General features: G+C 44.2%; 1 protein-coding gene and 2 pseudogenes across 1 annotated transcript in view; 2 read left to right on the top strand and 1 right to left on the bottom strand.

Moving 5' to 3' along the window:
* Positions 1-3,403: 3,403 nt before the first annotated feature.
* On the bottom strand, positions 3,404-4,253 carry LOC129480731 (protein SET-like; annotated as a pseudogene).
* A 1,026-nt stretch (positions 4,254-5,279) lies between these two features.
* Positions 5,280-6,065, top strand: LOC129480734 (cell division control protein 42 homolog; annotated as a pseudogene).
* A 3,741-nt stretch (positions 6,066-9,806) lies between these two features.
* The window catches only part of MCUB (mitochondrial calcium uniporter dominant negative subunit beta), a 129,340-nt gene continuing 122,615 nt past the window's right edge, over positions 9,807-16,531 (top strand). Inside the window, exon 1 of the mRNA XM_055274902.2 lies at positions 9,807-10,528. Within this exon, the coding sequence (XP_055130877.1) occupies positions 10,430-10,528 (99 nt within the window). The 5' untranslated portion in view covers positions 9,807-10,429. The remainder of the gene's footprint in view (positions 10,529-16,531) is intronic.

Below are 16,531 nucleotides of genomic sequence, written 5' to 3'. Positions count from 1 at the left end.
ATAATACTCCCACATTGAGCCTGCCCTTTGCCCTCCTATCACTTTCCACCTTCACTGAAATTATTCCACACTGGACATGGAAAACCAAAATATTATCATGTGGGCTGCTGCTACCTCCACTGTTTACTATGATCGATGTATTAACTACACTTTTTTGCTTCAGACCATCCAGTACAGATGGGTATACAGAAAGAAGCAAGTAGTCTTAGTTCATTACATGTACATACCATCAGACTTCAAAACTCAATGCTCACCAGTAAGCCACAATTGTGGGTGTTTTTTTTTTTTTTTTTTTTTGCTATCAGGTTTATTCCAGAAAGACTATCTCAGGCTTTTGACCTATCTCTTTATTACAATAGTGGTTATGACCTCTTAAGCCTGTGAGCCTGTAAACATGCTGTTCCTCCTGCTAAGAACTCATCTTTACTTTTTTATGTGGTTAGCTGCTCTTCCTCCTTCAGTTATTAGTGTGTACTGATGCCAGCCTGTCCCTTACCACTAGCTTAGGTGGGGTCTCCCTGCTGTATGTTCACATAGCCCTTGTAGTTTTCCTATTATAACCTTTATGTCACTTTATTTAATTACTTGTTCACTAGGTGAACAAGCTTCCCTACTAGGTTCTGTGTAAGTAAGAACACAGAACTCATCTTTTTAAAAAAAATTCTTGTCTCAATTTTTAAAATAATTTTTTTTATTTCAATAGTTTTGGGGGGTACAGGTGGTTTTGGTTACATGGATAAGTCCTTTAGTGGTGATTTCTGCGATTTTGATGCACTCATCACCGTTACCCAAGCAGTATACACTGTACCTAATAGGTAGTCTTTTTTTTTTTTTTTTTTTTTTTTTTTTTTTTTTTTTTTTGAGATGGAGTCTTGCTCTGTCACCCAGGCTGGAATGCAGTGGCCAATCTCGGCTCACTGCAACCTCTGCCTCCCAGATTCAAGCAATTCTCATGCCTCAGCCACCCGAGTAACTGGGACTACAGGCACACACCACCATGCCTGGCTAATTTTTGTATTTTTAGTAGAGACGGGGTTTTGCCATGTTAGCCAGGCTGGTCTTGAACTCCTGGCCTCAAGCAATCCACCCGCCCCGGCCTCCCAAAGTGCTGGGACTACAGGCATGAGCCACCGCACCTGGCCCCACTATGTAGTCTTTTATCCCTCACCCCCACCCAACCTTCCCCACACCTGAATACCTAAAGTACATTATATCATTCTTACGTCTTTGCATCCTCATAGCTTAGCCCCCGCTTATAAGCGAGAACATACTATATTTGGTTTTCCATTCTGGAGTTACTTCACTTAGAATAATGGCCCCCAGCTCCATCTAAGTTGCTACAAAGGACATTATTTTGTTTTCTATGGCTGAGTAGTATTCCATGGTGTGTGTGTGTGTGTGTGTGTATCACATTTTCTTTATTTACTTGGGTGATGGGCATTCAGGTTTGTTCCATATTTTTGCAGTTGCAAATTATGCTGCTATAAACGTGTGTGCAGGTGTCCTTTTCATATAATGAATTCTTTTCCTTTGAGTAGATATGCAGTAGTGGGATTGCTGGATTGAATGGTAGATCTACTTTTAATTCTTTAAGGAATCTTCATACTGTTTTCCATAGTGGTTGGACTAGTTTACATTACCACCAGCAGTATAAAAGTGTTTTCTTTTCACCACATCCACACCAACATCTATTGTTTTTTCACTTCTTAATTATGGCTATTCTTGCAGGAGTAAGTTGGTATCTCATTGTGGTTTTAATTTGCATTTCCCTGATAATCAGTGATGTTCAGCATTTTTTGATATGTTTGTGGGCTGTTTGTATATCTTCTTTTGAGAATTGTCTATTCACATCCTTTGCCCACTTTTTGATGGGATTATTTGTGTTTTTCTTGCTGATTTGTTTGAGTTCTTTGTAGATTCTGGATATTAGTCCTTTGTCAAATACATAGTTTGTGAATATAGAAACTCATCTTTTTTATTCATCATTCTACCATCAGTCTAGAACAGTGTCTGGCAAATCCTCATGTACTACTAACCACAAGTTTGTGTGTTTCTATTATTTTTAAAAGTGGTTGTAGTTTTTTTGTTTGTTTGTTGTTTTTCTTTTTTTGTTTGTTTGTTTTTTGAGACAGAGTCTTGCTCTGTCACCCAGGCTGGAGGTGCAATGGAGTGATCTGGGCTCACTGCAACCTCCGCCTCCCAGGTTCAAGCAATTCTCCTGTCTCAGCCTCCCGAGTAGCTGGGATTACAGGTGCACACCACCATGCCTGGCTAATTTTTTGTATTTTAGTAGAGACGGGGTTTCACCGTGTTGCCCAGGCTGGTCTCAAACTCCTGAACTCAGGCAATCCACCCACCTTGGTCTCCCAAAGTGCTAGGATTATAGGCGTGAGCCACTGCGCCCAGCCTACAGGTGGTTGTGGTTTTAAAGTCCTGTTTTATTATTGATCTATTAAATTTATTCAGCAGATATTTGAGAACCTACTACTTAGGTGCTGGTGATAGAGCAGTGAACAAAACAAAGGTCCCTTCTGTCATGGAGCTTACATTCCAGTTGGGGGAGACAGATTTTAAAAGTGTGTAATATGTCAGGTAATGATTAAATGCTAAAGGGAAAAAAAAGCAGAGTAAGGGCTAACTGGCAGGAAGTAGAAGTTAATGCAACCAACCGCATCTCAGCTCACTGCAACCTCCACCTGCTGGGTTCAAGCGATTCTCCTGCCTCAGCCTCCCGAGTAGCTGGGATTACAGGTGACTGCCACCACGCCCAGCTAATTTTTGTATTTTTTTAGTAGAGACGGAGTTTCACCATGTTGGCCAGGCGGGTCTCAAACTCCTGACCTCAGGTGATTCACCCGCTTCGGCCTCCCAAAGTGCTGGGATTACAGGTGTGATCCACTGCACCCAGCCAACCCCATTTTTTAAAGTTTTTTTTTCTTTTTTTTAAACAAGAGAAAATAGATACATGTTGGTCAGTGCTAATTGTCCATATTCACATAGACACACAGTGTACTTTCTGAGCCCAATATACAGAGAAAGGAGGCGAGAAGCTAGAATTCTACGCACTGCTACGCAGGAGCCTAGCACCCTCCAGCTTCCAGGAGAGCGAAGGGAGCAGGCTTTTCTTTTTTCCCACAGAACTCAGTGGTGTTGATTCCATACAGTTTTTATTTAGACAGGAAGGGATAAAAATGAATTTCGAACAGAAAGGAGTAGAGACTCTTTTCTCATTGTATTCTGCTCAAGATATTTCCCCCAATTAAGTGTAGAGAAAAAGAGACCTCAAGAATAGGGCGACTGAGCACAAGAGGCAAAAACAAAACAAAACAAAACAGACTACAACTTGCTCCCAGGGACTGGAGAAAATTTAAAAAGGGGAAGGTTGGAATCCATCAGTATTCTATCAGTCATCTCTTTCGTCCTCCTCTCCTTCCTCCCTTTCATCATCGTCTTCTTCACCTTCATCTTCATCCCCTTCTTCATCAGTATCTTCTAATCCTTCCTCCTCCTCATTATCATCATCATCTCCTTCTTCATCATCCATATTGGGAACCAAGTAGTACTGTAATGGGTTTGGCCAAATATCATCTTTGATGTCCTCTCCTAAGTCATCGGCCCCTGCATCAGAATGGTCAGTAAACCAGATCAAGAAGCTCTCTGGTGCCTCATGCTGCCTCTTCTTGCTGGCTTTATTCTGCATTTGACTTAAACGTTTCATCACATCCTTTCCAGATTTCCATTTGATTTCAGTGGACTTTGAAGATGGATTACCACTGTCATTCAGATGAAATTCTTCGGAGAGAACTTTATTTTCAAAGTAAGGATTTTCATCAAAATAAAAATCTACTATGTAACCTGATTTAATATCTTCAAATTCTGTCACTTCAACTCTGGTCAAATAATGCAATGCCTCTTCGTTTTCTTTCCCAAGCAGTGCGACACTTGTAAATGATTGCCAAATGTTGTTACCCCAAAATTTAGGATTTTGGAGATCACTTCTGACCTCTTCTGAAAAAACGGTTGGCGGAGTTTGTTATATTTCTGTTCTACTTTCAAAATCTCCTCACTGTCTTGTTCATTAAGTCTGTCTATTTCATTTTGTATTTCATCAATGTGTTCAATCAATCTTGCTGTTCTTTTTCGCCCTTCTTCAGCAAGCCTACAGAGGCCGAAGTCTCCTCTGGTCTCAGAACAGAAGGTGGTCTTGGTGTCTTCTTTTGAGACAGGAGGGGAGACTGACATTTGGGGGCCATGCTGCTAGGGAAGCCCAAGAACCAGACCACCAGTCTCCTTGCTCTTCAGGAAGCAGGCAGAAAACTCTAATTTCTTATATTTAATTTCATGAACATAGCTTATATGTTAGCAAGTTTAAGGTCATTTTTGACATTTCCTTTGAGGCCTACCATGTGGTCATTACATTGTGAATCATCCATATGTGTTTGAAATAATGTGTACTCTCATTTGGGTACAGAGTTCTTTAATACTCTATTAGAAATGGAGGTCCAGAACCTGGAGGCAGAATAGGGAAAGGAATATCCTTCTCTATTTATCATTAAAATTCAATCAAAGTGGGAGGCCCAATGGATAACAGAAGTATTCCTGGAAGCCATTCCTACATGGGCATGGCTAGCAATATCTTAACAATACATAGAAATGACCATGAACGACACAAAAATATCCCACTAAACCCAAAGTAAATGTATCTCCAGCTCAGCTTGCTCTTTGCTTCCTAGAGAGACGGAAAGTAGATTTAGTAGTTGCCTGGGGCTGGAGGTAAGAATGGAGAGTGATGCAAATGAGCCTGAGGAATCTTTCTAGAGTGATGGAAATGTTCAATTGATTGTGGTGACTGTTGCATAACTCTGTAAATTTGCCAAAAATAACTTTTATTAAATGAAAGTTATGATATGTAGATCATATCTTAATAGAGCTGTTTACAAAGTTTTTTTTTTGAAAAGCGAGATCAGAGATTCGAATGTGAAAAGGCTGTGACATATCAGTAAAACTTATGAACTAGCTCACATTGAGTAATCGTTTTGTCTCATCGAGAGTCCTATATACCGTGGGAAAATTTGTTGTGCACCCGAGACATCTATGTGTGCTGAGTGACTTTGTGGACGGTGCCTCCCCGGTAAACCCACTCTGTCTGCAGTGTCTGAAGCTTCTCCCACAGGAGTTTGCTAATCCCACCTTTGTGGCCAGATTCTGTGCTGCAAAACAGACATCTCCTCCCCCTCTTCTCCATTCCCCTCCTTCCTAATAAAACTCTTTTCTGGAGAAGCTGAGGTCAACATCAGATTTCAAATATTTAAAGTGGATACAAAACTATTTCAGCAATGCAGACAATTAGGTGCATTGTTGTGGTCAATGGAGTTGTTGGTAAAACATGTCTCCTGATATCCTACACAACAAATTTCCATCCTAGTAGGTACGGATTGTTTTTGACAACTATGCACTCACAGTTAGGATTGGTGCAGAGCCATATACTCTTGGACTTTTAATACTGCAGGGCAAGAAGATTATGACAGATTATAACTGCTAAGTTATCCACACAGATATTATTTCTAGTCTTTCAGTGGTCTCTCCACGTTCATTTTAAAGTATGAAAGAAAAGTGAGGGCCTGAGATAACTAACCACTGTTCAAAGGCTCCTTTCTTCCTTGTCATGACCCAAATTGATCTCAGAGGGTCTATTATTGAGAAAATTACCAAGAACAAACAGAAGCCTATGACTCCAGAGACTGCTAAAAAGCCAGCCCACAACCTGAAGGCTGTCAAGTATATGGACGGTCCTATACCCACACAGCAAGACCTAAAGAATGGATTTGACAAAGCAATATTGGCTGTCCTGGAGCCTCCAGAACTGAAGAAGAGCTGCAAGCCTATGCTGCTATGAACATCTCTCCAGAGCCCTTTCTGCACAGCTGGTGTAGGCATCATACGAAAAGCAATGTTTAAATCAAACAAAAGAGTAAAAATTAAAATTCATTTCTGCAATAATGACAAATACCCTGCACCAACCCACATGCATCCATGTGAGACAGGGATTAGAGGTATGGCCCACTTCTCCCTCCCAATACTAGTTAATTCTGAGTAATTGTGTACTGTTAGAAAAGTGATCAGTACTCATTTTTGGTTTTTGTTTCAAAAAACAATTTTGTTTTTACTTAAATGCAAGGCATGTTTGTGATGACTGGAAGAGACTAATTGGAATTGCTGAAGCTGCTCCCTGAGTCCATTCTGGAAGGTAATCTGGGACATCTTAGTGGGGTTTTATTTTTTCTCTTTTTTGAAGGAGGAGTGTCTGTAGGGTTTGTTTTTTAGTCTTTTTTCTTTTCTTTTCTCTTTTGTAATTCATTAACCAGTGGTCCGTCCTTAAGAGGAGAAGGACGGATTGATTCCATATTCAACTTCCTAGATCTAGTTTTAAAAACATGTTCCCTATCTGGGGTGCTTTTAGGAAAGAATATAGTAAATGCCTTATTTAATAACATACTCCTTTTTGAAAATTATCTTTTCTCTCTACCCTTGAGTAGGCTCACTATTTGATGAAACTCATGAAAGCGGGTGGAACTTGTCTTGCCCCTGTTCTTTTCTGGGATGCACTAAATACGTGACTGTGACTTTCAAGGAAATTTGTTTGCCAGTTGCTGATTTTGGGGGAAGTTAATTTCTAACTTCTTTCACTGATGAATAAAAGTATTGCACCTTTGAAATGCAACAAGTGGATTGAGTTTGTAACTTAAAAAACTTTTTTCCCCTGTTAGTCAAGTCATTTTCTTATATTGCTTATTATAGACTTGCAATCAATAGTATATGATGTTTCTAGAGTGCAGCTGAAGACCTGGTATGTAGAGGGAACGTAAAGAGCGGTACCAGAAGACCGACATCTATAGAATGTTTCACAGCCTCTCAAGTTACAAGGATGGAGACCTGCTTCATGAAGAAGCTGGGGTGTGGTGGGAACGGATAGACACTTAACAACATGAGATCAGTCAGGGTAATCCCCTCACTTCTGTTTCACAGACGAGGAACCCAAGAGCCCCCAGATGAGGCTCTCTGTTGTTTTTTTTTTTTTTTTTTGAGACGGAGTCTTGCTCTGTCGCCCAGGCTGGAGTGCAGTGGTGCAATCTCGGCTCACTGCAACCTCCACCTCCCCGGGTTCAAGCAATTCTCCTCCCTCAGCCTCCCGAGCAGCCAGGACCACAGGCGCGTTCCACCACGTGCAGCTAATTTTCGTATTCTTAGTAGAGACAGGGTTTCACCAATGTTGGCCAGGCTGGTCTTGAACCCCTGACCTTGTGATCCACCCATCTCGGACTTCCAAAGTGCTGGGATTACAGGCGTGAGCCCCTGTGCCTGGCTGGCTCTCTGATTTAATAAAAATTGTGGAAAGAATCTTATCGAAAGGTGACAACGTGCTGGCGGCCGTCCCTCGCTCTCAGCGCCTCCTCGGCCTCAGCGTCTGCTCTGGCCATGCTTGAGGAGCCCTTCAGCCTGCCGCTGCACTGTGGGAGCCCCTCTCCCGGCTGGCCGAGGCTGGAGCCGGCTCCCTCTGCTTGCAGCGAGGTGTGGAGGGAGAGGCGCGGGCGGGAACTGGGCTGCACCGCCCTGGCGGTACAGCGCAAGTTCCGGGTGGGCATGGGCTCGGTGGGCGCCGCACTCTGAGGGGCGGCCGGCACCACCAGCCTGGGCAGTGAGGGGCTTAGCACCTGGGCCAGCAGCTGCGAAGGGGGCCCCAGGTACCCCAGCACTGCCAGCCCACCCGCTTGCGCCATGCTCAAATTCTCACCAGGCCTCAGCCGCCTCCCTGTGGGGCAGGTCTCGGGACCTGCAGCCTACCATGCCCGAGCCCCCCCTCTCCACTCTCGGCCATGCAGTGGGCTTCGGCTAGGCCCGAGCCTCCCTGACGGGCACCACCACTTCCCCCCTCCCCCCCCCCCCCCCCCGCTCAGCAGTGCCTGGTCCCCTCGACCGCCCAAGGGCTGCGGAGTGCAGGCGCGCCGCACAGGATTGGCAGACAGCTCTGCCCGCAGCCCTGGCACAGGATCCACTAGGGGAAGCCAACTGGGCTCCTGAGTCGGGTGGGGACTTGGAGAACTTTTATGTCTAGCTAGAGAATTTTGAGTGCACCAATCAGCACTCTGTGTCTAGCTAAAGGTTTGTAAATGCACCAATCAGTGCTCTGTGTCTAGCTAATCTAGTGGGGACTTGGAGAACCTTTATGTCTAGCTAAAGGATTATAAATACACCAATCAGCACTCTGTATCCAGCTCAGGGATTGTAAACGCACCAATCAGCACTCTGTCAAAACGGACCAATCAGCTCTCTGTAAAATGGACCAATCAGCTGGATGTGGTGGCATCAGATAAGGGAATAAAAGCAGGCTGCCCGAGCCAGCAGTGGCAACTTTCCTGGTCTGGTTCCACACTGTGGAAGCTTTGTTCTTTCACTCTTTGCAGTATATCTTGCTGCTGTTCACTCTTTGGGTCTGCAGTGCTTTTATGATCTGTAACACTCACTGCGAAGGTCTGCAGCTTCACTCGAGGCCAGTGAGACCTGAACCCACCAGGAGGAATGAACAACACTGGACACGCCACCTTAAGAGCTGTAACACTCACCACGAAGGTCTGCAGCTTCACTCCTGAAGCCAGCGAGACCACTGAATCCACCAGGAGTTAGAAACTCCGAACATGTCCGAACATCAGAAAGAACAAACTCCGGACACGCCGCCTTTAAGAACTGTAATACCGCCAGGGTCTGTGGCTTCATTCTTGAAATCAGTGAGACCAAGAACCCACCAATTCCGGACACATTATCAAGATTCTTCATCAATGTTAATAGGGATTTTTATCAGTTTTAATTGTAGTTTCCAATTTCTAAAAATGTTCAGGTAATTTTTTTACACCTTTCAGAAGCTAGCTCATGAGTGTTGAATCAATGCTTTTTCATGTCAATTCTTTGTATAGGCATTCCTTTCAGATGTATTAAACAAAAACCCTTCACAACAAAAAAACAAAAATACACGCTTCTTTTACTTGGAGCACTAGCTAATAGGAGGAAAAGATTCAGGTAAGGTAATTTATCTTCCAATATGAACTTAAAAGTTTTCATGTGTCACTCTCCATCTGGGGCAACTAACTGTATTTTCAAAGACATGCTAGTTAACACAGGTGAATCAGTCTTTAATGGTGATAAAGTTTTTACTATCATAGAAACTTGCGATTCTTTCTCTTTTCAACAAGGAAAGGAGATTACCGCCAGGAGTGATTTGCCACTTGTTGCATGTTTGCCAACTTTGATTCATTAACTGAAGCCTCTTGCAGATACAGGAGATAAATGTGCAGGGTGCCCAGTTAAATTTGAATTCAGATAAACACCAAATAATTTAGTATATCCCAGATACTTCATTTTTAAAATAATAAATGTGACCCATGCAATATTTGGGACATACTTATACTAAAACACTATTTGTATCTAAAATTCAAGTTTAACTGGGCATCCTATATTTTATCTAACAACCCTACTGTAAACTAGCTGTGCGAAAAATTGGTTTAAGTTGCTCTTAAATGCCTTTGGTTTGCTTTCAAAAGTAAGTGGTCTCAAAACAAAGCATTCGATTTCCCATTAGTTAGAAGAACTCAATTCCGGTTCTGAAGCTGCTTCAATTAAAAACGTGCTTCAAAAGAGAAGCCAATTCTGTGGGAGATACTTTTCCAAAAAACTCGGGTTTGTGCCACTATACCGTGAACTACAAACCTCCGCAGGTGTAGGCCCGGGGCTGCCCGCCTGACACCGCGCTCGCCAGTGAGCAGGGGCCAGGCACCGCAGTCCCGGGCAGAGGCCTTGGAGGTTGTCGAGGTGAGGGGGCCTCGGCCGACCCGCTTCGCTCCGTCTTCTCCAAGCTCGGTGGGGAAGACCAACTTCCTGAGCGGCCCTGCCCCCTCCAGATGCCGAACGCTCTTTTCCTCTCATCCCCCACTTCTCTCCCCGTGCGGGTTGGATGGAGAAGACGGCGCTCAGGACGCAGCACCGGGAATTAACAGCGAGTTTTGAAATCTAGAGCTCGCAAGGTGTGTGTCGCCTGCTGCTGTTCATTCCAGAGGGTCTTCTGCTGGAGGAGGAGGGGGCCTTCGACATCTAAGATGCGGAAGGCGGTTCGCTCTCGGGCTCCCGCTCTTTTTTTTTTTTTTCTTTTTTTTTGGTCGGAGGAAAGAAAACAGCCCTGCGCCCGGATGCGTAGAGAGCCGACAAGTGGAAACAGGGACACACCCTCCCGTGAGCCCGCCCCAGCTGGAGCCGCGGCGCGCTGAGCGAGCAGGCGGGGCGGGAGCGCCCACAGCTCGGAGCCGCCAGGCGCTGACGAGGAGCTCGGCTGAGGGAGGATGCGCCGCTGACGCCTGCGGGAGCCGCGCGCCCGAGCGGGAGGATGCTCCAGAGGGGCCTCTGGCCGTGGCGCGCGCGTTTGCTGCCGACCCCTGGCACCTGGGGCCCAGCGCGCCCGTGGCCGCTGCCGCCGCCGCCCCAGGTAAGAGCGGGTGCGGGGCCGTGGGGGTTCAGGGTAGGCTGGTGCAAAGTTTGCGTTGGACAACTTTGGCGGGAGCAAAAGCCGAGCGGCCGAGCAGTCGACTGCGTTTTGTTGGCTTTCGGGCTCCGCGCACCGGGCGGTCCCGACAGGTGGTGGCTGGGCGGCCGACGTGGGTCACGGAGGCCGGGGCTGAGGTCAAGACTCCGGCCCGGGGAAGGTGAAGCCAGAGCGCCGCGGCTGGGGGCGCCTCACCCGGGCCGAGATGGGGTGTGGGGACCACCAGACTTCGGCCTGGGAGCAGGAGAATAACCTGGGAGGCAGTTTCTGGGTTGCAGCCCCCGGGCAGGAGCAAGTTTCCAAAGCCGCTGCGCCGCGAGGCCGCTTCCCTCTCGGTGATCAGTGCCCCAGCCCCTAAGGAGCCTGGAAACGATGAACTGGGCAGTGACCGTCCCGGGTGTGCACGGTCGCGGGAAGAGTGAAATTTCCATCCTGAAATCTGCGAGCACCTCCCTTTCCCAGAGGGAAGAAAAACTCGCGTTTTGTTCAGACACCCGAGAGACGGGTGAATCATGAGTGTGTGCTGGTGAGTAACAGTTGGCCTGACACCGTTGTATTGTGGTCTGTGGAGAACTGTGGCTTGGAGGAGGAGGAGGAGAGAGTGGATGTGCACCAAAAAAGACAAGAAGAGAGGGAAAGCGCTGAGTTTAACGAGGATTGCGATGGAGCCTGACAGGAGCCCGGGACTGCAAACTCTGACCCAGATGAGGAAAGACAGCCAAAGCCTTCAGGGTGTGTGTGGTTGGGGAGGGAGCTGTTTCTGAGTTTTAGTTTGTTCCTCCCCCACGCGGTTAGATTACTTTCAGATTGTTAAAGGCTTAAAAGCCAAAAGTAAGCAGTGTGAGTCTCTTGACACTTTCACTTCCTGTTTATCTTGTTCTTTTTTTTTTCCTTCCCCCCCCTTTTCCTTCAGCTATCTCAGGGCTTCAGTTTCAATTGATGCAGGGAATATTTAAGTGCATTTTTTTTCCTTTTCATTGAGTTTGTGACCAAAGGATTAAGTGCGTTTAGAAAATCAATTCCCGGAATGTTTGAAAGAGAATGAGGAAGGCCATCTTGTTACTAAATGTAAGAAAAGGGGCAAACTCCTTAAAATGTAAAATGGTAGACTTATAAAGTCATTGGGGAGATGGGCTTTTTATACTTTTAAAGATTGTACTTTTACTGTGTTGCATTTCGTAGTCAAAGATATACCAAACATTAAAACAACCCAATACGAGGAACCCCTTTCACATACCATTTTAAACACAGATTATTGTTTTTTGTTGTTGTTCTTGTCTCTTTTTTTGGAGCCGGAGTCTTGCTCTGTTACCCAGGCTGGAGTGCAGTTGTGCAATCTGGGCTCACTGCACTTCCGCCTCCTGGGTTCAAGCGATTCTCCTACCTCAGCCTCCCCAGAAGCTGGGATGACAGGAACGCGCCACCACACCCGGCTAATTTTTGTATTTTTAGTAGAGACGGGGTTTCACCATGTTGGCCAGACTGGCTGGCCTCGAACTCCTGACCTTGTGATCCGCCCGTCTCGGCCCCCCCAAAGTGCTGGGATTACAGGTGTGAGCCACTGCGACCAGGCCCAAGTGTTTTCTATTAAGTCCATTTAACACGTTGAGTAGCATTTTTATGGATCCCGGGATTGGCTGCCCTTTCTCAAATTATCAACTCCAAACCCTTTTCTCCATATTTTCCATCTGATGCTGTCTAGGGTGGTACCATTGCATACCTCAGCAAGAATGTGGATACCCTTTTAAAAGAAAATGGTACCATCGGGCTTATTAGGCCTAGTAACAGGGAAACAGTAGTTAGGAATCATCGTAAGAAGCCTTAGATTTGAATGTTTCTGATTTGCAAATTTTTGTTTTAAGCCAGCTGTCCAGCTAGCTATAAAGACAGTTTTCAGAACTTGAGAAGTGGAAATCCTGCTTCTTTATATGCAGCTTTTACATTTTACCATGAGGAAACCGATAAAAATATTCTGGCTCTTTAGGAGTTTTAGCTAAGACTACTAAACCATTTTCTGCTAATCAAATTACGTGGCTATCGGGACATTTTTCATTCTAAGATTTCACTCTTTTGTGGTTTTCTCACTTGTTATGAAATGTCCTGTGGGTAAAGGCAAGTATTATTTCTATATATTTTTCCCAGAAACATTCAGACCCCTAGAGCCTATGAAGCAGCTAGAAAAACAAGTAGTTTGTGACCTGACAGCTCATAAAATCTTCGCTTGCAAGGACTTGTCGTAAGCAGTATTTCAAGTAAGTGTTCCCAGCTATAATTGGTCTTTCTGAAGTCTTTCACACTCCTATGAGTGTGCCTTATAGGAGCATTTAATAACTTTGAAAAATACACAATTCTTATATTTCATATTGTATGTGAGCAATTATCTGCTAGTGTTTTCTGGGTGAGGGGAAAAAAACCCGTTTGTTGACATGGATATACAGAATTGTTTTTTAAAGAACACATTTAGTCTGAAGCATAGTAGAGCAAGAGCATATTGTATTTATCTTTGGGCAAGGCATGGCCTGGTGGCCATAATCACGTTCCGGTGGCAGCATCTCTGCTTGTCAGCACTCTAGCTGAGTGGTTGTCAGGGCAATCCATGGCTCCTGCTGATGTTTCTGTGCACAAGGACTCAGCTTTCAGTAATTATGATGCTTGGTGAGTTACAACTAAACAGAAAGCCCTTGCCTAAATGTGCCTTTCTTTTTTTTTTTTTTTTTTTTTTTGAGACAGAGTCTCGCTCTGTCCCCCAGGCTGGAGTGCAGTGGCGCAATCTCGGCTCACTGCAAGCTCCGCCTCCCGGGTTCACGCCATTCTCCTGCCTCAGCCTCTCCGAGTAGCTGGGACTACAGGCGCCCGCCACCATGCCCGGCTAATTTTTTGTATTTTTTAGTAGAGACGGGGTTTCACCGTAGTCTCGATCTCCTGACCTCGTGATCCACCCGCCTCGGCCTCCCAAAGTGCTGGGATTACAAGCGTGAGCCACCACGCCCGGCCAAATGTGCCTTTCTCAATTTGGGTTTTCTGCTACTTAGACTGAGAAACTCCCTGATACGATTTCATGTCCCCAATACAGCTTTTGAGTCCCTACATAAGCTATGTTTAAAAAATTTTTACATCAAGCACTTTGCAGAGCAGCTGAAGTATCGAGTGTGCTTTTTTTAACTTCTAGAAACAAAGCATATGGATGTTTAAATTCCACCACAAGATGTCAACTTAGAAATTGTTTTCATCTTTTTAATGTAATGAACATATCGTTCTTGTTTGACATGTTCCTACTATTCTATCTCTTGTATTTGCAGTTGGTACGTTGTATTTTATTCTATAAAACTAGCTTCAGAGTCCTCTCCTGAGGTGAGCAATTGGTTAAGTGTTGGTGATTGTATTTACACTATGGAAAAGACATTGATGCTTTGATCTCAAAGTAATGCAAGACCAGCTTGTCTGTTAAATATTAAACATTACCACCTTTGCAGCACTTAAGTATTAGTCTTTTTTTTTTTTGATTTTGCTTGTTATTGTGATTAAATCGTATTAGTGCTGTTTTATAGCAAATTCTAAGCTAGGAAGTCATTTGTGTCTTGGCAGAAAGATATTTGTTGAATGAGGTACCTGTGAAACTAAGGTAGAAAACCTTGAGCTAAATATTGATTAATCTAACTAACATCTGCTATATAAACTAAATGCGTCTGGGTCATGGACTAGAAATGAGCAACTAATTTGGTTGGTGTTAGGCTAGCAATGCGACACGTGAATGCCTGCCAACCTGGCCCTACCACCACTTAGCTCTGTGAACTTAGCTGAAGTTATTCAGTCTATTTGGGCCTGTTTTGTCCCCTTCTCAAAACAAGGAGATTTGTCTAATTGGTCTTAAAAGTCCTTTTCATCTCTAAAATTGCCATTTTGTTGTTTTACCAGGGGAATATAAATACACCATTGAACAAAATATTGTCAATGTCAGAATAGTCTTAATGATTGAAAAATTCTCTTTTATGATCTTAGGCAGTCAATAGAGTGGTAGTTTTACTTAGTGGTCGTAATAACTCTTTTTCCTTTCTTTTTTTTTTTTCTTTGAGACAGAGTCTCACTCTGTTGCCCAGGCTAGAGTGTAGTGGTGCGATCTTGGCTCACTGCAAATTCTGCCTCCTGGGTTCACGCCATTCTCCTGCCTCAGCCTCCCGAGTAGCTGGGACTACAGGCGCCGGCCACCACACCTGGCTTATTTTTTTGTATTTTTAGTAGAGATGAGGTTTCACCGTGTTAGCCAGGATGGTCTCGATCTCCTGACCTCGTGATCCGCCTGCCTCAGCCTCCCAAAGGCTGGGATTACAGGTGTGAGCCACCGTGCCCGGCCACTGTTTTTCCTTTCAAAAGAAATTGAAATTTGGCTGGGCACGGTGGCTCACGCCTGTAATCCCAGCACTTTGGGTGGCCAAAGCAGGAGGATCACTTGAGCCCACAGGGTTGAGACCAGCCTGGGCAACATAGTGCGACCTTGTCTCTACAAAAACAAACAAACAAAACACAAAAAAATTAGCCAGGCGTGGTGGTGTGTGCCTGCCTGTAGTCCCAGCTACTTTAGGAGGGTGAAGTGGGAGGATCGCTTGAACCCACGAGATTGAGGCTGCAGTGAACTGTGTTACACCATTGCACTTCAGCCTGGGCAACAAGAGCATGACCCTGTCTCAAAAAAAAGAAAAAAAGAAAATTTATTTGATGGGTTTCGCATATCATAATGAATTAGAGTAAGTCTCTCTCTAATGCTTCATTCTGTTACCAGTGTTTTTATCTGTGAAATATTTCTTATTCAGGATTATCTTCAGAACCCTAAAAGCTTTATATAGTAGACATCTTAGGTTATCCTACAAGTTATCAACCATTAGATAATGAACAAAACAGCATTATCTCAGCCATATTCTAGAGGAGTCTTTTTTATCCCATTTACTTTAACAGTATTAATTTTCCTTGTTTTTTAAACATATACCAGCTCTCTGTTCTCTGAGCTATGTATTTAACTTTGTGGCATAGGATCCTTCACCCAAATGTTTTCACTGAATTTTCCACATCAGCATTCCTTTTAAAAAAGAGGTTGATGAAACATGGTAGTCAGTTAAAAGGTACCCATTAAGAGGACCCATGGAAGAAATTGCTGTCTAGTCTTAGTATTAGAATAGTTGGGTTTCTCCAGAGCAGATGCAGGGTATATTATACAGACAGTGAAGCTTACAGCCAGTGGTGGTGGTGTTTATGCAATGGCTGCCAGAACGCTGAGGATCAGATTTTTGACCCACTTCTAACAAATGTGAAAGACCTATGCCATGGATGTTATGTATTTACAGTACTCATAGTTTCATCTTCTCTACCTTCATTTTCCTCTAGTCATATCACCACCCATTTTTCCATAAGCATCTTTTAATGGGAAAAAAGTGATGCATAAATAAGGTTTTAAATAAAAATCAACTCTTTAATACTTGAACAAATATGTTCTAAGTAGTTAATTGTGGAAGTGTGGCAGACCGGTCTCTTTCTTGTTCACTTTTGTCTTTTTGCTGTTTTGCCCATCGAAGGTGCTCAATACATATTGATTGTGTTGCATGGCGTTGCTGTAAGAATCTAATTTTGATGCTATAGTTCTCTCTCAAAGAAAGGTGGTAGTACTGAAGTTACTCTCCTCACTTATGGAAATGGATTCCTCTTTTCTTCCTGCTGCCCTCACCTGCTCTAAATCTTCCTATTTCATTGCTACCTCATCCCCACCTGAGTTAAAGTATAGTTTGCATCAACTACCAAGCCCTGTAACCATTTGCTCTGAGAGTTGCCTGTTTCATAAACTTCCAGATGTGTTGATTTTACATAATTTTTACCTTAATTACAGGTTCACTACAAGTATTGCAGACCAGGTTTGCATTTTGGCAGCTCTTTAGGGAACAGATTTCTGTCCAGGATTCA

Source organism: Symphalangus syndactylus, chromosome 4 (genome assembly GCF_028878055.3).
Source record: "Symphalangus syndactylus isolate Jambi chromosome 4, NHGRI_mSymSyn1-v2.1_pri, whole genome shotgun sequence".
NCBI lineage: Eukaryota > Metazoa > Chordata > Mammalia > Primates > Hylobatidae > Symphalangus > Symphalangus syndactylus.
Note: the sequence above shows the minus strand (reverse complement) of the source record. Positions and strands in the feature narration are given on the sequence as shown.